This window comes from Nerophis lumbriciformis, linkage group LG14, assembly GCF_033978685.3.
Source record: "Nerophis lumbriciformis linkage group LG14, RoL_Nlum_v2.1, whole genome shotgun sequence".
Lineage (NCBI taxonomy): Eukaryota > Metazoa > Chordata > Actinopteri > Syngnathiformes > Syngnathidae > Nerophis > Nerophis lumbriciformis.
Genome location: NC_084561.2, coordinates 1,912,333 through 1,940,000, shown reverse-complemented (window position 1 = coordinate 1,940,000; position 27,668 = coordinate 1,912,333). Strand labels below are relative to the sequence as shown.

The following is a 27,668-nucleotide window of genomic DNA, read 5'->3' as shown; positions in this document are numbered from 1 at the left end:
TAGGGCTGAAGTTCAGTTTTTAAGTGAAGTTTTTTTTTAAAGTTTAAGTGAAGGTTTTCAGGGCTTAAGTGAAGTTTTTTAGGGTTTAAGTGAAGTTTTTTAGGGCTTAAGTGACGTTTTTTTAGGGCTTTAGTGAAGTTTTTTAGGGCTTAAGTGAAGTGTTTAAGTCAAGTGTAAGGCTTCAGTGAAGTTTTTAAGTCAAGTTTAAAGTTTCAGTGAAGTTTTTTAGGGCTGGAGTTAAATTTTTAAGTGAATTTTTTTTTTTAAGTTTAAGTGAAGGTTTCCAGGGCTTAAGTGAAGGTTTTCAGGGCTTAAGTGAAGGTTTTCAGGGCTTCATTGAAGTTTTTTAGGGCTTAAGTGAAGTTTTTTAGGGCTTAAGTGAAGTTTTTTAGGGCTTAAGTGACGTTTTTTTAGGGCTTTAGTGAAGTTTTTTTTTAGGGCTTAAGTGAAGTGTTTAAGTCAAGTATAAGGTTTCAGTGAAGTTTTTAAGTCAAGTTTAAAGTTTCAGTGAAGTTTTTTTAGGACTGAAGTTGAGTTTTTAGGTGAAGTTTTTCATGAAAATGGGCCGATCACTGCAAATTGCATACAGGTATTGTTTCTTCAAGTGCAAGATAGTAACAGTATACATGTAAGCTGTTTTTCTGGGAGTCTTATTTTGTTAGCGCAGTCAGACAGGATGTAACGCGCTACAATTTTATTGTGTAGGCCGGAAGTGGCCACTCTGTTTTTATGGCGCACTTGACATGTGGGGGAGATGAAAATGTAATGAAAATGACCTGCTGTCTTTTCTTGAGCGGCGATTCAACAAGACTCTTAGTTATAAAATATATATAATCAATAATAACAGTTTCAGGCGAGTGCAGCCGTAAATCTTTGCCAACTAAAGTTGCACTGTCTTCTCGTACTGTTTGTATCTTTCCGGTGTACGGAGAATTGGGTAATTATATCATGTTAGTAAGGCCCTCACTGTCTTTTCTGCCTGCACTAATGGAGGGGAATGATTGATATTATGCCTTGTGCATCAATATTGCTAAAAATGAGAAGATATCGATCAAATCGACGATTTTCCCCAGCCCTGTTTCTCTCCAATGTGTGTGTTGTGGGGGTGCATTTACATAACATTTCATTTATTGTACAGGATATGATTCCAGCTCCCCAGGGGGTGGTGCGTCTTTTTGTAAAAGAGATCTCTTGGATTGCACTTTAGTCTGCTGTGTCCTGTAAAAATATACCTCTAGGAAACAATATAGCACATTGCAAGTGTCGTGACACAATTCTCTGCACGTCTGTTAGCATGTACAGTAAACTTGTGGACCTCTGTGACCACAGTGAAAAGTATGCGCACTTACAGGAGAGAAAAAAATAATTCTCACTAGCGTTGCATGTTTGCCTTGGCCCCATGGAGACATGACGAAATCTATCCTCCAGTGTTTTTTGTTTTGTTTTTTTTGCCATGTATTTATGAGTCTGGTGCTGGCGTTGCCATGGGAACTAGCATGAACCCTAAAGAGTAGCTCCAGTGAATGTACAGTAGCTTGACCGTGAGAAATGCTTCTGCCGGGTGTTCCACGCAGACACTGGAACAATGAGATCTGTTGAATGAAGCCCGTCATGCCTGCAAGAGATTCTTGCTTTTATGTGTGTCCAACAAAATAGTCACAAACACGGCGCACAATGAGACTGATGTCTCAGTTCCATACCTGCCAACTACTCCGGTTTTCCCGTAATTAGTACGGTTTTCATCAACCTATTCCGGGTTACGGTTGCAGTGATAAAAAATACGGTTTTTCATTAATTAAAAAAAAAATTTTTTTTAAAATGCGCGAGGCTATTTATAGCACCGCTGCCAAGCACGAAGCACCTGTTGCCATTGTTTCCAAACGAGCGAACGATCATGGAATCAGCCGGAGAAAAATCGCAAACGAGTCTTAATCCGAAAAGAAAACTGCAGTCATTCCGTGAAGAATATTCAAAAGCCTATCCGGGAATAATTATCCGTTCCAAAAAGGGTGAAAACTACGCGAATTGCACCTTGTGCAGACAAGATTTTTCCATCGGACACGGAGGAATTAGTGATGTAAAAGACCACGTTGGGACAAAAGAACACAAGTCTAATGCCGTTGCTAGCGATACAAGTGGAAAACTTTCAACGTTTTTCGGATTTTAGCCACAAAAAGGTAATGACACCAATGTTATCTATTGGAATTGTTTAGTACTGTTAAAAGTGTTTATACTATTTATGCTTTCAAGTCCAAGTTGAAGAAATCTTGTTAAATGTTGACAGCATAACTACCAAAATACAGAAGTATGTCCTTAATATTTTTGCAGTGCTATTTCTGTTGAAAAGTTCAAATGATTACATTAGAGATGTGATGTGCCACTTTTCAAGTGTCTGATGGCTTCAATTAATTTTCATTAATTTTTCATATTTTGAATTCTTTTGAAAGGCTTACAAAAAAACTACATTTGAATTGTAATTCCATGCTATTGACAGGACTATTAATTTTAATGAAGTTAGCTTACCATGTTTACAGTATGATAATTGTGATAGAAATGTGAATTTTAGGCACAGAATATTTCATACAATTGAACTAGGCAGAAAGTTAATAAAGACACCAATTTTTTTTTTTTATGGAATTGTTTAGTACTGTTTTACCATTTGTTTACTGTAAAAAGTGTTTATACTTTCAATGAACAAATTGAAGTCTTGTGAAAGGTTGACAGGATAACTGGCATTAACTGTCAAAATAATTTCAAACTATTGAAGTTAGCTTACAGAATAAACATGTCAATCAACCCATATGATTTTTGCTGTAATATTTTTGTTTTGAAAAGTCACTGTGACTGATAGAAAAGTGATGGTTTTAGCAACATTTTAACCTGTCTGAATGCTAATAATCATTTTGCGTCGGGGGGCGAAGCCTGAACCCCCCACCAGGACTTTGTCCTGGACCTACCGGGGCCTGCGGCCCCTGGACCCTGGCTACTAGGTTTTTATGATTTCAAAAGTTGGCAGGTATGCAGTTCCCATATCCAGGAAGTACAATGGAACCTCTGAACGAGCAGCTTGTACCACCTTTTTTCCAAAGCATTACTACATGTTCATTTCAGATTGCTCTCCTTGGCACAACAGTAGAAATGAGGGGTGTCCACACACATCTTTTCACTTCCAATATTGGAGCCTTGAGTATTGACTGATACCGATGATCTTCTAATACGATATCAGCAGGAATTATATATACTGTGGTGAATGTTGGAAAATCTGGAATGTACTTATGCTGTCTTTTATGATGAAGTGGCGTGGTAGTTCTTTTTTGACGACACCTATTGGCCATCATAATTCATTACGTTAAGTTCACGACGCAGTACATTGAATTATGCGGACCCGTTTGTTACTAATACACTTCTACCCTGGATACTTTGTATATGCAACTGTGAATATTTGATTCTTGCAAATATGCTGTTTTCCAGTGCAATATTGTTTAATGAAGGACACTTATTACAGATGTCTAGCTTGTGTGCTATTTGTGTGTTGCTGCGAGCTCCTGGTAGCCTATAGACTACCATGCATACGTTTATAAGGCCAAGCACAATCACAGGACATTGTGCCGCACTTGTTATATAATATAATTAACACTTAAAACCTTTAGTGTATCAGTATGTGGAATTAAATGATGGAATGGATTAAGCAAAGAAATCAAACATTGATTTGGATTCACTTGAAGAAACTGTTTAAAATTGTTTACAAAGTACAAGGAAGAATTATGACAGACGTATTAAACTTATTGAAACTGATATATTATTCATCTCATTATGTGAATCATAACTGACTTAACTATTTATCTGAAGAACTGTTGTATTCAGAATGAACTGGTGTAAATGATGTACAAATGAAGAACAGGAAGTCAACATGTGTTAGTTAGTACTGGAATTGCTATGATGACTGCTATTTAATCCTTTTCGGACATGTTGTAAAGAAAAATTAAAATATGTGATGTATCATACTGGAGTTTATACATGTTCGGAATAAACTTCAACCAACATTAATAAAAAAAATAGGAACTTTTTTTTTTTTTTATCGATTACGGAATGTTACAAATAACAATCACAGTTCAATCAAAAATCTTTTTTTTTTTAAACCCCAGAATTTGAGAGGTCATTATTATTTTAAAGCTGGAGTACTTGAATCTTGTGTAACCGTTCAGAATTCACACTGTAAATCCTGCTCCCTCTCAGCACACAGGGGCGGTATAGCTCTGTTGGTAGAGCGGCCGTGCAAGCAACTTGAGGGTTGCAGGTTCGATCCCCGCTTCCGCCATCCTAGTCACTGCCGTTGGGTCCTTGGGCAAGACACTTTACCCACCTGCTCCCAGTGCCACCCACACTGCTTTAAATGTAACTTCGATATTGGCTTTCACAATGTAAAGCGCTTTGAGTCACTTGAGAAAAAGCGCTATATAAATGTAATTCACTTCACAGGAGCGCTGTAGGTGCACACGCACAGGTTGTTGACAGTCTGAAGTTGCATTGAACGATCCCCTCGTTCAAATTTTGTTGCACACTATCGGTAACACCCGTTGCCACGCAAAAGGATACACACAAAGTATAGGAAAATGGAACATTAGATGACCTGCCTAGAAGGAAAACAGCAACCTGCGCGTCCAAAGTTAGTCCAAGACTGGCCCGCAATGCCCTCCATCTTGAATACGCCGGACAAATATTTATTCGAGTTTTGGCTCTTCTTTGTTTTTTTTAGTTGTACAGCATCTTTCTTTTCTTCCTCTGATTTCTTCTTTTTGTTTTTTTTAGCAGTATATGCTGTAACAGCAAGCAAAGGTATTTTCCAGGTGGGTGTTCGGCAGCTGTGCTTCACGAAAAACAAGTTTGCACCGTGCACGCGCTTCACTATATATCGCGACAGCCAATGAGGGGGTTCCTTCGTGGGTTCTGCTCACCCCTCCTTTATCTAAATCCTGTAGTTGGATCTAGAGGGGCTGACCGCCAAGAAAACAAACAATTTTGTCTTCAAGGGTTTTATTTACTAAAATACTTCATTGTAAGGCACAGACAGCACACAGACATCATTTCTTTTAAAAATATTACTGGTACGATATACTTTATGATACTAATATTTTTTTTTTAGGTAAAGCATATAGCTTACGTTCAGCGTTTTATTGGGTGGATGAACGCAGGCTTTTCCACTGTTTGAGCGCCACATCTTTAGCGTTGTGCAGAGCGACCGCTTTAATGATCATTTTCCTCTGTGCTGCTTTCTTATTGTACATGGCATCATCATACATACCTTGTGTCAACAATTCCACCACAATAATCCGCTTTTTAGCTGCAGTTGGTTTGTTTGTTGTTGTGGTCTTGTTCGCCTCGTAAAGAGTTGCTTTTCCCGCACACGACTGGATGCTTCGGTTTCCGATGCTGGAGTAAGTTGGTTGTGCTGCTGCCTTTTCTAAACTTTTCAGCGTGCAGTCATTTGTTCCACGCCTGTTGCCGCAAAACCAAACCACTGACAAACATCTTTCTTTTCTTTGGAACAAACATCTATCTCTCGTTAGCAATGTTTTGCTATGTGTGTGAAAATCCATAACTAAGTAAGAGGCAGGGTGGAAGCTACGGAAACTGCTGTGGACAAAAAGTATGCCGGAGCAAAAGGAGAATAAACATGAATTAAATTTTTTTTTTTTTTTAAATCGTCTGCAACAAAAAATCAAATTATCGCCCAGGCCTATGTTTACCTTTTGTAAATGACCTCACTAAAATACAACAAAACAATCTTGTTTTCTTATTGGAGGACATGTTGTTTACTGGCTGTCCAACTTTGCACGGGTAAACATGTTACAGGACTGCTTGTATCAGAGAGCTTATATCAGAGGTTCTTGATGCAAGTTTTTGCTGATGTCAGACAGATAGCCACTCGCTGAAATATCATCACTTATTTCACAAGTCTAGTGAAGAATGGTTTGTGTGTTGGTGGGCTAAACTTTGTCTTTTTTTCTTCAGGTACCGGCGAGAGTGGCAAGAGTACTTTTATCAAACAAATGCGAATAATTCACGGCTCGGGCTACACCGATGAAGACAAGAAGGGCTTCACCAAGCTGGTCTACCAGAACATCTTCACGTCCATGCAGTCCATGATCCGCGCAACCGAGACCCTAAAGATACCCTACAAGTTCGAACAGAACAAAGTACGTAACATGTTGTAAATATGTTCATATTTGCTGGTGTGCATTTTCTCTGAGTGATCAGACATTCATTTAGTTACCAGGAAACATGCTAAGTACTTGTTTGGGATCATTTTAGGATTGAGGCTACTCATTGAAATCTGACTTGTGAATGTTTCTGCATGAAGTCGTCTTCTATAAGCTAACCCTCGGCTGTCTTTCCCAGAATAATGCACAGCTGGTGCGCGAGGTGGACGTGGAGATGGTGACGTCGTTTGATCAGCCCTATATCGGAGCCATCAAGATGCTGTGGGCTGACCCTGGCATCCAGGAGGCCTACGACCGCAGGAGAGAGTACCAGCTCTCTGACTCAACCAAATAGTATGTGTCTGTTTTGAATATACTAGAAAGACATGCCACTAGTTTGCATGTAGCTGTGGCTAAGATACCTTAATGCTGTTATAGGTTAAAAATATTCAAACTAATTGTTCTGTATATTAGGGATGTAACGGTGCATCGTTCGGTTCACCCTGCACAGCACAATCCGCCCACAATGCGGACTGACAGGTAAAACTATGTGACTGAACTCGGGTTGTACGGTATACCGGTACTAGTGTAGTACCGCGATACTAATGAATCATATTCGGTACTATACCGCCTCTAAAAAGTACCAGTCCCCGGCCCCCCCTTTTTTTGTAAACGGGCAAGTCGTGACATTGCTGGTTTTACAAGGAGAGGAGCATCTTCGGCAACGCACAATCACCGAGTACTTATAAGCAGACAGTGTGTAGACAGAAAAGGGAGAATGGACGCATTATGGCTTAAAAAGTAAAGATAAAGGTGAAGTTATAAGACTGAAACGCCCTCAGGAAGAGGTGATTTCAGACATGGCTAGTTAGTTAGCGGCTAACGTCCAGCCGCAGTAGGCAGTGTTTTAGCTACTTCTAAATCACTAATTCTCGCCCCCGTGGCGACAAATAAAGAAAGTTTCTTCCACGTATCATTCCTGCATGACGAGGAATAGCTAAACATGCTTCACTAAACACTGTAGCTCACCGGCGTCACAATGTAAACAAACACCATGGGTGGATCTACACCTGACATCCACTGTAATGATACCAAGTACAAGAGCGTGTCTAGTTGATACTACTATGATTACAGCGATATTTTTTATCGTCACAAAAAATTTTGTTTTTTTAAAATTCATATTATGTTTATAAACTCAGGTGATATGTCCCTGGACACATGAGGACTTTGAATATGACCAATGTGTGATCCTGTAACTACTTGGTATCGGATCCATACCCAAATTTGTGGTATCATCCAAAACTAATGGAAAGCATCCAAACAGAAGAAAAAGTGATAATTACATTTTAACAAAAGTGTAGATAGAACATGTTAAAACAGAAAGTAAGCAGATATTAACAGTAAATGAACAAGTAGATTAATATTTCATTTTCTACCATTTGTCCTTAATAAATTTGACATACTAATAGAATGGAAAATCACTAATTAGGAGTCTTTGTTTGTTTACTTACTACTAAAAGACAAGTTGTCTCGTATGTTCACTATTTTATTTAAGGACAAACTTGCAATAAGAAACATATGTTTCATGTACCCTAAGATTTTTTGTTAAATTAAAGCCAATAATGCCATTTTTTCAGGTCCCCTTTTATTTAGAAAAGTATCGAAAAGTATCGAAATACATTTTGGTACCGGTACAAAAATATTGGTGTCGGGACAACCCTAGACTGAACTATTGGATTAGACTGGGAGATTACATTTACCTGTTCAGTTATTTAAAAGATTTGTGTGTATATATATATATATATATATATATATATATATGTATGTATATATATATATATATATATATATATATATATTCAAATATTGTTAATCACACTTTTATACTTGTCGTCGTCAGATATACCAAATACTAAAAACCTCTGCAGACACTTTAGAGTTTGCGTTTGTCAAAAGATTAGTTTTTATTTACAATTTATGGTTAAAAACCTGTTTCTAAAATCTGTGTTGGCCCTGGGATGAGTTAGCGACTTGTACAGGGTGCCCGAATGCAGCTGAGATAAGCTCCAGCACGCCCCGCAACCTCGAACGGGACAAGCGGTAGAAAATGGATGGATGGATGGTTAAAAACTTGTTTCTAAAATGATCATTGAGTTTGTTTTATGCCTATACACATTATTTTTCACTACTTCAAATGCTAACTGCACTTGAATGTCTTTCTTAAAATATACAGTAAGATATTTGAGTTAGTAAATGTCCGTTTTGGGTCACCACTTGCCATTATGGTGTGATGCCAAACCACTGGTGAGAAGAACTGGTGTATACGAGTGGTCAAGGATTAAAAGGCAATTTACTAGGGGTGCTCCATAAAAATCGATTAACATACAAATCACAATTTATTTTTTTAAAATTTTGATTCTAAGACTATTCTAAGACTAACCCATAGTTGCTTTGTTTTCTTTTATTAGATTAACACTCGATTTTTGTAAACACAATTTTAAAACTAAGTTTTTTTAGGTCGTACGTCAGCAGCCAAGAGGAGCTTTTGTAACCTGTTTTGAAAAGGTTTTATTATAATTTATATACCAAATATCATATTAGCAGAATCATGTTGAATAAATTCTGAACGAATCGTCACCCCAAAAATTGGATTTGAATCTAATTGAGAGGTACCCAAAGATTCCCACCTCTACAATTTACTATTTGAAAGTGTTGTGTTTAGTTACTAGTCACTTAAGAAAAGTCTTTGCTGACAAGCAAAATAAAGAGACATTTTGTTTGGAAAAAGTTTTTAAACACAAAAATAGTACTATAAATGAACTGAAACTGTGGTCCAAAAACCAAGGTCCAAACCGTACCGTGGGTCACCTGTACCGTTGCACTCCTACTATATTTTTGTGTGTGTATATTTTTATATATGTGTATGTATATGTATATATATATATGTGTGTGTGTGTGTGTGTGTGTGTGTGTGTGTGTGTGTGTGTGTGTGTGTGTGTGTGTGTGTGTGTGTGTGTGTGTGTGTGTGTATATATATATATATATATATATATATATATATATATATATATATATATATATATATATATATATATATATATATATATATATATATATATATATGGTAACACTTTAGTATGGGGAACATGTTCACCATTAATTATTTGCTTATTAACGTAACAAAGACTTAATTTAGAGTTATTTGGACACTAGGGGAACATATAAGGGTTAGGGTTACTAATAAGCAATAATTCTGAGGTTATTGAGGGAAGACTCTTAGTTAATGGCTTACTGGTTGTATAATAAGGCCATGCAGAATAAGGCATTAATAAGTACTTAATGACTAATTAAGAGCCAATATGTTACTAATTTGCTTGTTAATAAGCAACTAATTAGTGGTGAATGTGTTCCCCATACTAAATTGTTACCATATATATATATATATATATATATATATATATATATATATATATATATATATATATACTGTATATAAAATGTACACACTCAATACAATAGCAAAAAATCCTACATATTGTTACATTAGTACCTATCTGACAGATTTTGTCTGTTGCAATATTTTCTTTGATATGCAACTGATTTTGATTATGTGTTGCCTGTGTTAGCCTTTTATTAAGATTTTGCTGTTGCATCCCTGTCATATATTCCTCCCCATCCACAGTTACCTTAACGATTTAGAACGAATAACGACGTCAGGGTACGTGCCCACCCAGCAAGATGTGCTGCGGGTTCGAGTGCCCACCACCGGCATAATTGAGTACCCCTTTGACCTGGAGAATATAATCTTCAGGTACTGGCGACGAGCTCCGCCCACCAGGTCTCTGGTTGGCTGTCTGCCGGACAGCAAAGAGCTGTCGACGCCGCCGTCTTCCACAAGCTGAGCTTGGGCTGCTACATACTGTATACGCATCCCTGATGGTAGCCTCCCAAAAGACTAGAGTCCAGAACTACAAGTTAGCCTGCTGAGTACTAGGGTGTCTCTTATTGATGTACTTGAAGTCACATTCCCTGTTTTTGTACGCACAATCGTTAAGAGTGTAAATCTGTCTTTGGGAACTGCCATCATGGATTAAGCTGTAATTCCTTTGTGGGTTTCTGGCACAACATTTCATTTAATTCCCTCTTGTTCCTCAGGAATGTTCCCTCTGGTTACATCTGTACTCAACCACTTGCTTTTGGAGGGTTTGTGTGCTGTATCTGCTGCCATGCTTCACTTTTCTTCTTTCTTTCCTCCTCTCTCGCTGTCCTTCCGATCTCCAGCTATCTTAGCGATCTGGATCGTATTGCTGAATCGTCCTATCTGCCAACTCAACAGGATGTGCTTAGGGTTCGTATCCCAACCACTGGGATCATAGAATACCCTTTCGACTTGCAAAGCATCATTTTCAGGTAGATTTGAAAGCATTGCACCACTTTGACTAACTTCAGCCCGCCCATACAAGTGCTTTTGTTTCCATCAGATGTCCAAAGGTCGGCTCCATGTTATCCTATAAACCCATTCCAGCTTCCAATGTATTGTGCACTATGTCTACTAAAATTCTACTAGACCTCTAGAGCTGCTTGTTAATCGGTGGCAGTTTTAGTCTAGGCACATTCTAAGCTGCACAATGTTGTTATTTTGTTGGGAAACTGGAACCTCTGATGTCCAGCACCTCTAAAAGCTGCTGTAATTCACCAGTTCAGGATTCAAACTTTTTCAACCAGCCGTAAGATGAGTGGCGTTCAAACTGTCAATCACGGTTGTCTCGCATGCACATACCGGCAAGAGATCCTGGAGGAGGACAGGTTTTAAAAACCGATGCTATGGTTGTTTTGTATTGTACTGTTGTTAAACTAGTAAGTGAAGTCATAGGCTTTTCCAAACACTGCTTTTATAACGTTATCCTTGTGTCGTTTGTATATGTATTAGTCGGAGGTAGCTTATGCGAGATCGCAGTTCGTTTGAAAGTGAGAGCCAAGTATAGTTTAATATAACTTGTCCATAAAATTATTATAAGTACACCTCTGCTCAACATTGTATCCTTAACATTAAAGAAATACATACGGATCAACTTACAACAAATAACTTAAGCATTGTTTTTTTTAGTCTGTAACAGAAAAGATTTAAAGTGCCTGAAATTGAAAAATAAATGAAATCCATATATAAAGGCAAGGCCAGCAAGTTTTTTTGTAGAGCACAATTAGTACACAAGGCAAATCCAAGTACTTAACAGGAAATTGAAAGTAAAATAATCAAAAATGTATAATAATTCATTTTATTTATAAAGCACTTTACTTTTTTTTAAATCTCAAAGTGTTTCAATGGCAAGTTAAAAGCACACATAACACATACACAAAGAATACAATAAAAACTAATAGCCCTATTTGTAACTTTTCTTGAAAAGATGTGTCTTCAGTTGTTTTTTGAATATTTCCACAGACTGTGGTGCTCTCAGGTTGTCTGGAAGAGCATTCCAGGGCCATGGATAATTCAAATTAAAAACAGAATTTGAATTACAATCAAAGAGTGTAGATAAAATACTTTCAGTTGTCATATGCTTAATTAAATCAAAGCGTTTTTAGACTGGATTTGAACATTGCCAACGTTGAAGCCTGTCTCTCATATTCTGGAAGACTTTTCCAGTTTTTAGGAGCATAAAACTGAAACACTGCCTGACTCTGGGCACCAGCAAGAGACCACTCCCTGAAGTTCTTGGAGCCCGAGATGGTTCATATGGTCCTAACATGCCAGAGATGTACTTTGACCATGAAAAAACTTTTACACAAGCAGAGCTGTTTTAAAGTCTATTCTCTGAGCAACAGGAAGTTGGAGTGGAGTCAACTAAACACTGGACTAATATGGTCATATTTCCTGGTTCTAGTCAGGACTCGAGCTGCAGCATTCTGGATGTACTGCAGCTGCTTTAAAGCTATAAATTACAAACATTTTTGGAGCGAATTGAACCATTTCATACTGAAAAATAAGATAAACTCAATAAATAATAGTAAATTCAATTTGATCAGCAACATTAACTCAGGAGTACAATATATAAAACACTTTAACCAACAAATCATGAAAGAATAAAACAATTGTACTGATTTTATTTAATTTTTTTTATTAAAACAAGGACGTCAGGGTTAATGGCTACAATGAGCACATTTTGTAGTGTACAACTTTTCCAAACAGGGTTTTAAGCGTGATACTGATAAAGCATTTTCCCCGGGTAGCTTGGATCTCACCGCCCCACTGTTTGAGAAGAACTGGGTTAGGGTGTGAACAGTCTTAGTTTTTTTCTTTGTTGTGTACTTTTTTCTTTCTAATGCCAATACAAATGGCTAGTCGTGACTATAGTATGCTGAAGCGTCAATCAGTCCACCACGATCATTCAAGTCTTTTGGCAGAGACTCTCCTCACTGGCACATGCATTTGTTTTGTCGTTTTATGACGGTTGTTTAGTTTTTTTTGCACTTTCCTGCACAGTTGATAACACTCTTTGGGGTGACAGTTGACTCGAAAACTAATTAAAACTGCATTATTGTCGTAAATGTGAACAAAAAGGAATAAGAATGGATTGTGTTTGACCTTAGAGCTCTGTTTTGTTATGTCCCTGATGATCACCATAACTACAAGAACCAAAGCAGATGTTGCCGAAACACATTAAAACATTACCAACCACACAAAATAGCTGCGGAATTTGTAGTAATCCGTTAGATCCCAGAGCTCCTGTAAATAATGAGATCAACTAGCGCAATGTTTTTAGCATGTAGCATTCGCTTCTTCTATGCAATCCCACATAGTTAAACAAGCTGAAATGACCACAATTGTTCCCCCTAGTGTACGTGAGAGGCACACAGCGTATGGTCAACAGTTGAATTAGATACAAAGCCTGTGAACTGGGATTTCACACACTTGTGTGAAAATGGAAACAACCAAATGATTTGAGGCATAAAAGGCAGGTGTTGATTGAAGACTTTCCTGCTGCAATATGTTACATGACCCTGCTGGTACCCCTCTTGTGGTAATAAAAAAGTGCATCTTTTAACATATTTATTTACACCAAATGACATATAGTCCTGATAAGAGTGCAGATACTGTATGTATCGGTAGGGAATTGGTATATAAAAAAAAATAACGATTTACATCCCTAATGCTGACTTATTGAGGAATGTGTATATGAAAACTTCCCAAAAGCTTCATATCGGCGCCAACATTTGGCATTTTTTTTTGTTTTTGTTTTTTTACACAACTACAACAGAAGTACATCAGCAGATACAATATATACAGTTGGTAGGAACGTATTCAGACCCCTTTACATTTTTCAGTCTTTGTTTTATTGCAGCCATTTACTACATTTATTTTATTTCTCATTAATGTACACTCAGCACCCCATCTTTGACAGAAAAAAAATCAGAAATGTAGAATTTTGGGAAAATGTCTTAAAGATCAAATGTAAATGTACATAAGTATTATGACTATTTGCTCAATATTTTGTTGATGCACCTTTGGCAGCTGTTACAGCCTTTGCTGCATTCATTTTAGTCTAGTCAGGGAAGTGACCAAGAACCTGGTGGTCACTGTCAGACCTACAGCATTCCTCTGTCGAGAGAGGAGAACCTTCCAGAAGTAGCAACCCACCAATCAGGCCAGTATGGTAGAGTGGCCAGACGGAAGCCATTTCTCAGTAAAACGTTTGCCAAACTGCACCCAAAATACTTTCAGACCATGAGAAACAAAATTCTAGGTTTGATGAGAGAAATATTGAAGTCTTTGGCGTGAATGCCAGGCGTCATGTTTGGAGGAAATACCATCCCTCCAGTGAAGCATGGTGGTGGCAGCATCGTGCTGTGGGGATGGTTTTCAGTGGCAGGATCTGGAAGACTAGTCAGAATAGAGGGAAAGATGAATCCACCAATGTACAGAGACATCTTGGATGAAAACCAATGCTTTCCATCCAACCTGATGGAACTTGAGAGGTGCTGTAAAGAGGAATGGGCGAAACTGCCCAAAGATAGGTGTACCAAGTTTGTGGCATCGTATTCAAAAAGACTTGCTGCCAAAGGTGCATCAATAAAATATTGACCAAAGGCTGTGAATACTTCTGTAAATGTGCTCATAGATTTTTTATTTTTTTTATATATATATTTGCAAAGATTTCTACATTTCTGTTTGTTTCTGTCAAGATGGGGTGCAGAGTGTACATTAATGAGAAATAAAATGAACTCTCTTGATTTTCACAAACGGCTGCAATGAAAACGAGAGAAAAATTTAAAGGGGTCTTAACATGTTTTCCTTTCCCACTGTACACATAAAATACAAGTATTTAGTATTAAAAAAATAAGATAATTGGTGACAAAGATGGTAAGGCACAAAACCTTTTGCTCTTTTAAAAAAACAAAAAACTTAAAAATACGAATTACTTTCATTGTCTATAATTCTCCCTTAATATATTTTGATATCTGACAGGGCTTTTAATAAATAAACAAATTAAAATGTATTGTAATACAATTAATTTATTTATTTATTACCTGTCAAAACCACCAATTTTTGCCTGTAAATAAATTAAATAAATGTTGTCCTTTTCTGACGTCTTCTCGGCCCCATTTTGTTTGTTTTTGCTACTGCAGCAATGGAGTCGCTCGACAAGCCTCCATGGGCAACACTGGAAATGTGGGCTCATTAAAGGAGTGCCCCGAGTTTCGTGATTCAATCAAACAAACGGGACAGTGATGAATGGACACGGAGATGACAGAAAATCTATGTCTGCCAAAAATCCAACTTTTGTGTAAATATCTTGATACATACAGTACAGGCCAAAAGGATGGACACACCTTCTCTTCATTCAATGCAATGTTTTCTTTATTTTTATGACTATTTACATTGTAGATTGTCACATCAAAACTATGAATGAACACATGTGGAGTTATGTACTTAACAAAAAAATAACTGAAAATATGTTTTATATTCTAGTTTCTTCAAAATAGCCACCCTGTGCTCTGATTACTGCTTTGCACACTTTTGGCATTCTCTCCATGAGCTTCAAGAGGTAGTCACCTGAAATAGTTTTCACTTCAAAGGTGTGCTTGAAGCTCATGGAGAGAATGCCTAGAGTGTGCAAAGCAGTAATCAGAGCAAAGGGTGGCGATTTTGAAAAAACTAGAATATAAAACATGTTTTCAGTTATTTCACCTTGTTTTCTTCACCTACTCAGTGGCCTAGTGGTTAGAGTGTCCGCCCTGAGATCGGTAGGTTGTGAGTTCAAACCCTGTAGTCATACCAAAGATTATAAAAATGGGACCCATTACCTCTCTGCTTGGCACTCAGCATCAAGGGTTGGAATTGGGGGTTAAATCACCAAAAATGATTCCCGGGCGTGGCCACCGCTGCTGCCCACTGCTCCCCTCACCTCCCAGGGGGTGATCAAGGGTGATGGGTCAAATGCAGAGAATAATTTCGCCACACCTAGTGTGTGTGTGACAATCATTGGTACTTTAACTTTTAACTTAAGAACATAACTCCACATGTGTCCATTCATAGTTTTGATGTGACAATCTACAGTGTAAATAGTCATGAAAATAAAGAAAACACATTGAATGAGGTGTGTCCAAACTTTTGGTCTGTACTGTATATTATTTTATATTATAAAAGTAAAGAAGAGCAGACAGCAGCTCACACATTCTCATACTTTCCTTAACTTCCAGGAAGAAGTTAAAGAAAAATATATCAACTCTCAGGAACCCAGAACTGTTTTTATTGAAATGTTTGCAGTATTTCACAAGGAAACATAAAACCATAAACTGCGATGCAATTGAGTAGACGGCGAGTTATGTATGAGTTATGTAGAGACATTTTAAACAATTTTCCCAGGAGATTTCCCATATTTTGAAATGCAAATGTCTGTGCTGTGAAATCACTTGCTGCTAAATTAACCACATTAGCGCTTCATAATAATAATAATATTACATATTACTTATAAGGCGCCTTTCTAGGCACTCAAGCACACCGTACACAATAAAATCAATTGGATGAAAACAACAATAACAACAACAAAGCTTGATAAGTAGGGATGTCCGATAATGGCTTTTTTCCGATATTCCGATATTGTCCAACTCTTTAATTACCGATACCGATATCAACCGATATATACAGTTGTGGAATTAACACATTATTATGCCTAATTTGGACAACCAGATATGGTGAAGATAAGGTACTTTTAAAAAATAATAATAAAATAAAATAAGATAAATAAATTAAAAACATTTTCTTGAATAAAAAAGAAAGTAAAACAATATAAAAATAGTTACATAGAAACTAGTAATGAATGAAAATGAGTAAAATTAACTGTTAAATGTTCGTACTATTCGTGGACCAGCAGCACGCACAATCATGTGTGCTTACGGACTGTATCCCTGCAGACTGTATTGATATATATTGATATATAATGTAGGAACCACAATATTAATAACAGAAAGAAACAACCCTTTTGTGTGAATGAGTGTAAATGGGGGAGGGAGTTTTTTGGGCTGGTGCACTAATTGTAAGTCTATCTTGTGTTTTTTATGTTGATTTAATAAAAAAAAAAAAAATGATACCGATAATTTCCAATATTACATTTTAACGCATTTATCGGCCGATATTATCGGACATCTCTATTGATAAGATTTACAGTGAATAAGCAGTCAGGAATAGGTGTGTTTTGAGTCTTGATTTAAAGAGGAATATTGAATCTATATTATTATATATTAACACTATAAAACATGGTCGCGACTGGTCCGTCTTTTCCTAAATGTTAAAAAAAACAGTTTAAAGCCAAGTCCAGCTGCTTACTGACGTGTACTATTCATGTGTCGGCAAATTAATATCTATTCCAAATATCTGTTATCGGCCTCCTTGACTACTAATCAGTATCAACCCTGGCAAAAAAACATATGGGTCGATGTCTAGTTTTTACAGCCTTTTGTTTGATTTTTTTCCTCTGTTATCCACAACCTTCCAAGGGTTGGCCCAAAAAAGCAGGCGAGCCACCAAGACATAGAACATCTTCCATTCTCGCTCTTGCAAAAACACAAACAAAGAGAGGCTCGAAATGGACTTAGCGAGCGAGAGTGATTACAGTAGAGTGCAAATCGATAGGAAGCTATCATGTCAGCTTCCTCCTACGCTTGGCAAGGCTGGAAATAACTGCGCCTGCAATGTGGTTGTGCTCAAGAGCTTCCCAGCTGCTCGACTGCGGCGAGCTGAGAGGCTGTGCTGCTGACGGTGACTCACCACACGCTCAATGGCTCCGGCTTTAGCAAGACATTACACACATCGCCACTTATGGAACACATCTTAGGAAATGTGCGCTCGTATTGCGCCATCAATGACTGCTGTACGGACGCTAGTAACAAGCACTCTGCAAATATGGCACATCCACCTAGTACTTGGATAGAAGATCAGTGATTAGTGGTAATATAGAGCAAGGGTGTCCAAAGTGTGGCCCGGGTAGCTATTTTTTTAATGGCCCACGGGACATTTAAAAAAATACTACTACAAAAAAAACACAAGTGGAGTAAAAGAGCAAACAGGTGAAATGTAACGAGAAAAAGTTGCAATGTTGACTCCAATAACACAAAACTGCCATGCAGGCTGTTTTTTTTTTCTTCTTTAAAACAGTCATTGTTCAAAAAATAAAAAAACATTATCAACGGATAGATCTGTAAAGATAGAAGATTGCAAAGTAAAAATGTAATATATTGATATATACCGTATTTTCCGCACCATAAGGCGCCCTGGGTTATAAGCCGCGCCTTCAATGAACGGCATATTTCAAAACTTTGTCCACCTATAAGACGCCCCGTGTTGTAAGCCGCATCTAACTGCGCTAAAGGAATGTCAAAAAAACAGTCAGATAGGTCAGTCAAACTTTAATAATATATTAAAACCAGCGTGATGTGGGCGCGCATGGAATCGTATATCAACATGGACGGAGCTGCGTGAAAAAAGCCACCCGGCCTCTTCGCGTAAACTTAAACTTACCTTAACCACTCGCTCATCTTTTCTTCATCCATCCCTTCGAGTTAGCTTTTATGATGACGCCGGCTGGAAAGGTCTCTTTTGGCAAGGTCTTCCTTTTGAATATCACCATGGGTGGAAGTTTCTGGCCATTAGCATGGCAAGCTAGAACCACAGTGAAGGATGACTTCTCATTCCCTGTGGTGCGAATATTCACCGTACGTGCTCCCGTTGTATCCACAGTGCGGTTCACAGGAATATCAGTTGCTGTGAAATAGTAATCCGTGTGCGGATGGAGAGATTGCGTCTTTTCATGAACCGGATCCCTGTCGTTTAGTAGGAGCCATTTTGTGGTCTTTACAGATGTAAACACACAAAGGAAATGAAACGTACGGTAATATCCGCGCGCTTTTTCTTCTTCTACGCGGGCAGGTGGTTGCTTACAGTAGAAGAAGAAGCGCTTCCTGTTCTATGGGGGCGGGTGCTTACCTTGGCGGTTGCTTGCGTAGAAGAAGAAGCGCTTCCTGTTCTACCGGGAAAAAAGATGGCGGCTGTTTACCGAAGTTGCGAGACCGAAACTTTATGAAAATGAATCTTAATATTAATCCATATATAAAGCGCACCGGGTTATAAGGCGCACTGTCAGCTTTTGAGAAAATTTGTGGTTTTTAGGTGCGCCTTATAGTGCGGAAAATACGGTAACTTATTTTTTTAACTTTTATGAGTGGGGGGCCTTTAGATCCCCAAGACCTGAAGTCAGATTTATTTATTTTTTTACTGACATATTTCTAAGTATAATAATGAATCAAAAGCATTGTTATGAATTATTGATCTACTTAAAGCTCCAATTACTTCACATCTAATATTTCATGCTAAAAACAATTGGGGTCCACAAAAAAAAACGATTTACATCAATTCCACATCGATTCATAAGTTTCGTAAATCAATTAAAAAAACTTTTCAATGAGGACTTATTATGCAAAACCTACTTTTCTAAACTATTGGTACCTGATTATGTCTACTATGTCGATGAGCTTCAAGAGGTAGTCACCTGAACATTTTTTCACTTCACAGGTGTGATTGAAGCTCATGGAGAGAATGCCAAGAGTGTGCAAAGCAGTAATCAGAGCAAAGGGTGGCTATTTTGAAGAAACTAGAATATAAAACATGTTTTCAGTTATTTCACCTATTTTTTGTTAAGTACATAACTCCACATGTGTTCATTCATAGTTTTGATGTGACAATCTACAATGTAAATAGTCATGAAAATAAAGAAAACATGGCGTGGCGCAGTGGAAGAGTGGCCGTGCGCGACCCGAGGGTCTCTGGTTCAATCCCCACCTAGTACCAACCTCGTCATGTCCGTTGTGTCCTGAGCAAGACACTTCACCCTTGCTCCTGATGGGTGCTGGTAGCGCCTTGCATGGCAGCTCCCTCCATCAGTGTGTGAATGTGTGTGTGAATGGGTAAATGTGGAAGTAGTGTCAAAGCGCTTTGAGTACCTTGAAGGTAGAAAAGCGCTATACAAGTACAACCCATTTATCATTTATCATTGAATGAGGAGAAGGTGTGTCCATCCTTTTGGCCTGTACTGTATGTATCAAGATATTTACACAAAAGTTGGATTTTTGGCAGACGTAGCTTTTCTGTCATCTCCGTGTCCATTCATCACTGTCCCGTTTGTTTGATTGAATCACGAAACTCGGGGCACTCCTTTAATGAGCCCACATTTCCAGTGTTGCCCATGGAGGCTTGTCGGGCGACTCCATTGCTGCAGTAGCAAAAACAAACAAAATGGCGCCGAGAAGACGTCAGAAAAGAAGGACAAAATGTATTTAATTTATTTACAGGCAAACATTGGTGGTTTTGACAGGTAATAAATAAATTAATTGTATTGATGTGACTATCTACAATGTAAATAGTCATGACAATAAAGAAAACACATTGAATGAGAAGGTGTCTCCAAACTTTTGGTCTGTACTGTATGTCTTTGTAGCAATTTTTTTCTACAAAATCAAAAATCAAAAAGTCCCCCACATACTACATCACTTTTTTATTTGTATTTTTATTTTTTAGCTTTTTTCATATTACGTTACATATTTTTGCACTTTTTTTCTTACGGGTTTTTTTCTTGACAATATGTTGCAGGCTAACAAAACTCGACCGCGTTTGACTGCAAACGGCTCCCGGGCCGCACTTTGGACACCCCAGTCTTAGATCATTTAATAAGACGCCACCAAGCTGTTGCTCTTGTCTCAGTGCTGAGGCAGTCACAGATTGACTGTCTGCTCTTCTGCAGAGTAGGAAGTGAAGAAGGGCACTGTTTACACACACGCTGGCTGTGCAGATTCTTCAGCCATCTTTTTCCTGCTCATATTCTTGCTGTCAAAGAGGTGTTTGCCGTGCTTTAGTAAATACATAGCTGCAGTCCCTTCTTACCCTCCTTTGCAGCTGTGAATTTCCTGCATGAATATCACGTTTCTCTTCAAATTGAATGGACTTGCTCCATGTGCATTCTGTTTCCCTTTGTATATATTCTATATGCATGCTTTTCTGTGTTAAACAAAACAAATGTTGCGTAACCTAATCATTTGAACTGTTTCCTGCCTTGTTTGGCATGCCTCCGTCGTTCAGAATGGTGGATGTGGGCGGTCAGAGGTCAGAGAGGAGGAAGTGGATCCACTGCTTTGAGAACGTCACCTCTATCATGTTTCTGGTGGCGCTCAGCGAGTACGACCAGGTCCTGGTGGAGTCGGACAACGAGGTGAGAAGCACTTTTTGTGGGCTTTTTCTGCATATTTTCCGGGGATGCACAATTGATCTTTTTTCAAGCCGATACAAATCACGTCCTGCTTCTCCATACCAATAACTTATTAACATCTATATTATTCATGAAGATTCAACTGGAGGTAAAAAAGAGTCGAAAATACCATATTTTACGGACTGTAGACGCACCGGCACTAAATTTGATAGAAAAAAAAAACATTTTCCATATACTAGTTGCACTAGACTATATATAAGCCGCAGATGTATACGTTGTAAAATGAGTTATTTACACAGAAATATATTTATTTACGTACCTTAATTGTTTCCAAACGGTGTCTATAACACGGCAGTAAAACGGATGATCAAGCAAAACACACTAGCTGCGGAAGCTAGCTCTCCAATAGGCTAAACAGACTCAATAACTCCACGGTGACGTTTTGCTGAATTTACTGAATGCCATTGTAAGGTAATAATTGACTACAATACAATAACATGTAAAACTTTCATACAGAAATCACACATGGGACGGTTTAGTAAGTCACAATGGTTTTAGTTATATTGTAAAACTCACAAAAGTTTCTTGGAATGATGAATGAGTGGAGATTAGTTTATTTCAAACACGAACACAAAATATAATACATCACATCATTTCATGTCATTTCTCTTTATATGTCCGAAAAGGAGTAGGAAGAAGCAAAGCTAATTTATTCCTACCCCTTTCCCACTTCAGCACACATACTAATACATATGTTCACTTCTTTTTGTAACACAATTACATCAGTGAATTATTAGTACAGCAATTCTTGCAATAGATAATTAAATCAGCCATGATTAACATACTGGGATGAAGGATATCTCATCAATAAAGTTGAATGTATTTCACAAAATGTTTCTTTCTTCTACTTTGTAACCACAGCCTCTTAAACTGGATCATATCAGTACATTAACTTCTTTGCTCAACACATTCCATAGTTTAAATCCACATACTGATATACTAAGGCTCTTAAATGTTGTACGTGCATACAAATGTTTTAATTTAGTTTTTGCTCAAAGGTTTTTATTTTTCTTCTTTTTTTGAGAAGAGTTGTTGTACATTCTTGGGTAGCGGGTTATAGTTTGCTTTGTACATCATTTTAGCTGTTTGCAAGTCATTGAATTTCAATATTTTTGATTAAATAAATAAAGGGTTTGTATAGCCAACGTTATGTATTGTTCTCACTGACCTTTTTTGTAACACCGTTAGTGACTTATGTGTGACTGCCATCTACTGGTTTGATTGATTGAAACTGTTATTAGTAGATTGCACAATGAAGTACATATTCTGTACAATTGACCACTAAATGGTAACACCCCAATACGTTTTTCAACTTGTTTAAGTCGGGGTCCACTTAAATTGCACACTTATTCACACTTATCATTACACCATATACCAAATAAAATTGCTTCGAGGACGATAAACACAACCAGAATTAATTTGTACATAAAACGCACTGTCAATTTTTGAGAAAATGATTTAAGTACAGTCTGAAAAATGCGGTAGTTTGTTGCATTAATGGAGTAATCGGATAAAACACTATTAAGCCTCATTGCGTATTTTAGGAGAAATAGTTCAAATTAAAAAAATATTCTTCTTCTTGCCATAACCTTCAATTTACCTTTCTTTTACCTTTTTTTTTTTTTTACCTTCGGTTACCTTCTTTGACTTTATTTACCTAATTATACCTTCTGTTTAACTTTTACTTTGTTTTACCATATTTTACCTTCCATTTACCTTCGGTAACCTCCTATTTACCTTATTTGACTTTATTTACCTTATTTTACCTTCTGTTTAACTTTTACTTTGTTTTACCATATTTTACCTTCCAATTACCTTCGGATCTCTCCTATTTACCTTCTTTGACTTTATTTACCGCATTTTACCTTCTATTTATCTTACCTAACCTATTTAACTTTTACTTTGTTTTGCCATCTTTCAGCCTCTATTTAACTTGTTTTATCTTTTTTAATGCGGTTCGGATTTGATCCATTTTTTATTATTTACAGTCCTTAAACAATAAATAGAAGCGACAATTTAATCAAATGAATCGATTAATCGTCGCGGCCCTAGTCGTAGCCATACTGGCGTTTCAAGTTGCTGATAAGGTTGGATGTTTTATCCCTCCTCACTGAGTTACTGCAGAACATTTGGTGCAAATAGCACGCGGAGAGTCTTCTTCTGAAGCAGCAAAGAAGTCTCGTACAGTCGACGCCATGTTTGGTTTACAAAGAGTTTAAAGGTGTCAGCACAGCATGTAGGGAAAAAAGAGCGCTTGATTTTGTCACCTTAACCCACCTACAGCACATTTTGTTATCGGCTATCTGAGCTATTTTGTAATGTTATAAGACTTATTGCTGCGATGTCATTATTGGCCTAATAATTTTCGGCCCTACATTTATTACGCATCCTAATACGCAGATAATTTTTTTTTTTTACCCCAAGTCCATGATTAAGCTTTGTCAATGAAGGATTTTGCACACTGGTATGTGACGTGAAGTTATTATTGAGGTGTTTCTGAATGGCTGAGCAGTGTTTAGGCACCAAAGTGTCCAAGGGATTAGCTCGCCGTGTTAACAGTTCTAAGACAAAGGCTTTGACCCCACAGGCCAATGAAAACATGCTTTGTTTTTAAAAAGCTCTGATTTCATCACATCAACATAATTATCCACCCATCCATCCATCCATTTTCTACTGCTAGTCCCTCTCGGAGCCTCTTCCAGCTGCACTAGGGCAGATCTGTATTTCTTGCAAGTCTTTCTGTAGTATATTACCTAGTGATGGGTTGATGAAGCGTCATGAAGCGTTTCGACACATTGCAAAACTGTATTGATACTGTGTCACTAAATACTGACATCTGCTGGACATTAAAAATCCCTACAGGCAACCTATGGACCGACTCAACTGACACTGATTTGATGCCCTAGTACAGGGGTCACTAAACTTTTTGAAACCAAAAACTACTTCTTGGGTACTGATTAATGCGAAGGGCTACCAGTTTGATACACACTTAAATAAATAAATATATTGTCATTTGTAAGTTACACGTAAGTGTGATTTAAACAAGAATAGCTAAATAAATACATTTATATATATAAAAAAATGGGTATTTGTCTGTCATTCCGTCGTACATTTTTTTTTCCTTTTACGGAAGGGTTTTTTGTAGAGAATAAATTATGAAAAAAACACTTAATTGAACGGTTTAAAAGAGGAGAAAACACAAAAAATATTAAAATACAATTTTGAAACATAGTTTATCTTCAATTTCGACTCTTTAAAATTCAAAATTCAACCGACAAAAAAGAGAAAAACTAGCTAATTTGAATCTTTTTGAAAAAATTAAAAAAAAAAATGTATCGAACATCATTAGTAATTTTTCCTGATTAAGATACATTTTAGAATTTTGATGACATGTTTTAAATTGGTTAAAATCCAATCTGCACTTTGTTAGAATATTTAACAAATTGGACCAAGCTATATTTCTAACAAAGACAAATCAGTACTTCTTCTAGATTTTCCAGAACAAAAATTTTAAAAGAAATTCAAAATACTTTGAAATAAGATTTAAATTTGATTCTACAGATTTTCTAGATTTGCCAGAATAATTTTTTTGAATTTTAATCATAGTAAGTTTGAAGAAATATTTCACAAATATTCTTCGTCGAAAAAACAGAAGCTAAAATATTTATTATTCTTTACAATAAAAAAAAAAAAAATACTTGAACATTGATTTAAATTGTCAGGAAAGAAGAGGAAGACATTTAAAAGGTAAAAAGGTATATTTGTTTAAAAATCCTAAAATCATTTTTAAGGTTGTATTTTTTCTCTAAAATTGTATTTCTAAAAGTAATAAGAAGCAAAGTAAAAAATAAATGAATTTATTTAAACAAGTGAAGACCCATCCATCCATCCATTTTCTACCGCTTATTCCAAGTGAAGACCAAGTCTTTAAAATATTTTCTTGGATTGTCAAATTCTATTTGAGTTTTGTCTCTTTTAGAATTAAAAATGTGGAGCAAAGCGAGACCAGCTTGCTAGTAAATAAATACAATTTAAAAAATAGAGGCAGCTCACTGGTAAGTGCTGCTCTTTGAGCTATTTTTAGAACAGGCCAGCGGGCGACTCATCTGGTCCTTACGGGCTACATGGTGCCCTCGGGCACCGCGTTGGTGACCCCTGCCCTAGTATATACAATAATATAAACCAAGTCATTGTATTTCATTTAGGATTATTTCATATCTTCATTTAAATAAAAATATATTTTTATCTTTTTTAGATACAGTCAATAAATAATGTGAACATGTATCATAACATGGACATCTAAGAGAACGTGTTGTGGATGATTGTGGACTGGGAATTTTTTTAATTTTATTTTTTTACACATTTTTATTTAAAAAAAAAAAAAAAAAAAAGTTTTTCCGACGTATTACATTTTAGACGATTTCTCTTAGTTATTATTTCTCCGGCTGTAGAAAAGAGCCGCTCACAGGGCACAGAGGAGGCGTCAGTGCGACACAGTTGGCGTATCGGTCACGTGACCAAAACAGCTCATGATCGGTCACGTGACTTTCTAAAAGCGGTACGCGCACCGACACAGGGTTTTGCTCTATGAGCTCGACGCATGCGCCGATGCATTGGTGTTGCCGGACCCATCACTGATATTACCCATTATTTTATTGTGTAGTACTTATACACGATTAGGAATTGTCCACTAATTCTTTAAATATGAGATAGGCTCCAGCGCCCCCCGCGACCCCAAAGGGAATAAGCGGTAGAAAATGGATGGATGGGATGATTAGACAGCCAAAACCAATAGGTCCCGTCGTCTATGTGGCGCAACTTATTAAGTTCTGGCCCACAGTGGTCTTCTTATTAATAAGAAGTGCACGCTTAAGTCAATGTCAACATACAAGGGCCAACATTTTTGTAGATATAAAATGGGATCATTTCTATACAAAATGGGTCCGTTTATGTTGACAGCAACATAACTACTGTATAATTACACAACATTAAAACTTGCACACAGTGACTTCTTGTTAAGAAAGCTTCAAAATAAAAGCATGGCAGTTAGAACTGGGCGATAAAACGATATCAATATAAAATCGCGATAGACACGCAAGCAAGCTCAGAGAAAATGTGTTGGATAAAATGTTAGATGTATGTATTTTTTTCTACGTCAGAAGAAACCGGAAGTTGCATGAAAAAGTCACTCGCTCTCACGCAGGAAGTGATCACTGATCAGTAGGAGTGACACGCTAACAGCCAATCAGGTAACAGTATCAACTATCAAGTTTGGTTACACCATCTTGTTGTCGCACGGTTGATTCTTTGCATGGACTGAGAAGAGAAAGTCAAATTGAAGAAATTGTGGATAAAAGAGGAAAAGTCACCTGGACAGTATGGCACTTTTTTGGATGTCTTCAAAGGGATCGTAGTCAGCCCAATGTGGTCTGTAAATGATGCAAGGCACTCGTCTCCACCACGACTGGTAATACCACACCACCTGAGCTCTGCTCACCCTTTAGAGCACAGCTGTAACTTCCTGGCAGTAAACCGGCAGAAAATAGTTCTTCTCAGGTTTCTCTGTGTTGACATTTTCACACTTTGCATTATTGTCTTACACATTATGAAGCATTTCTTACATATTCCTTATATTTGCACCTTCATTTTAAGAGCTTAAGTTTTCAATGTGATTGTTTTCATTGTTTAAGTGTTTTCAATGCGTGTGTTGACATTTCCTTTTGATTCTGTATTGATAGCTGAGGGAATTACAAACCCTGTTTCCATATGACTTGGGAAATTGTGTTAGATGTAAATATAAACGGAATACAATGATTTGCTAATAATTTTCAACCCATATTCAATTGAATATGCTACAAAGACAACATATTTGATGTTCAAACTGATAAACATTTTTTTTTTTTTGCAAATAATCATTAACTTTACAATTTGATGGCAGCAACACGTGACAAAGAAGTTGTGAAAGGTGGCAATAAATACTGATAAAGTTGAGGAATGCTCATCAAACACTTATTTGGAACATCCCACAGGTGTGCAGGCTAATTGGGAACAGGTGGGTGCCATGATTGGGTATAAAAACAGCTTCCCAAAAAATGCTCAGTCTTTCACAAGAAAGGATGGGGCGAGGTACACCCCTTTGTCCACAACTGCGTGAGCAAATAGTCAAACAGTTTAAGAACAATGTTTCTCAAAGTGCAATTGCAAGAAATTTAGGGATTTCAACATCTACGCTCCATAATATCATCAAAAGGTTCAGAGAATCTGGAGAAATCACTCCACGTAAGCGGCATGGCCGGAAACCAACATTGAATGACCGGGACCTTGGATCCCTCAGACGGCATTGTATAAAAAACCGACATCAATCTGTAAAGGATATCACCACATGGGCTCAGGAACACTTCAGAAAACCACTGTCAGTAACTACAGTTGATCGCTACATCTGTAAGTACAAGTTAAAGCTCTACTTTGCAAAGCGAAAGCCATTTATCAACAACATCCAGAAATGTCGCCGGCTTCTCTGGGCCCGAGATCATCTAAGATGGACTCATGCAAAGTGGAAAAGTGTTCTGTGGTCTGACGAGTCCACAACTGCGTGAGCAAATAGTCAAACAGTTTAAGAACAATGTTTCTCAAAGTGCAATTGCAAGAAATTTAG

General features: G+C 37.3%; 1 protein-coding gene across 3 annotated transcripts in view; it reads left to right on the top strand.

Moving 5' to 3' along the window:
* Nucleotides 1-27,668, top strand: part of LOC133616696 (guanine nucleotide-binding protein G(q) subunit alpha-like) — an 85,240-nt gene that overhangs the window by 36,774 nt on the left and 20,798 nt on the right. For 2 of the 3 annotated variants that reach the window (XR_012050804.1, XM_061976263.1), the window contains exons 2-5: nucleotides 6,013-6,197; nucleotides 6,400-6,554; nucleotides 9,883-10,011; nucleotides 20,827-20,956. Coding sequence is in view for 2 of the 3 variants with exons in the window: in XM_061976263.1 (XP_061832247.1) it covers nucleotides 6,013-6,197; nucleotides 6,400-6,554; nucleotides 9,883-10,011; nucleotides 20,827-20,956 (599 nt within the window). In the remaining variant the exon portion in view is untranslated. Of the gene's footprint in view, nucleotides 1-6,012; nucleotides 6,198-6,399; nucleotides 6,555-9,882; nucleotides 10,012-10,481; nucleotides 10,611-20,826; nucleotides 20,957-27,668 lie in introns of all 3 variants that reach the window. The other variant, XM_061976262.1, reaches the window with a different exon arrangement.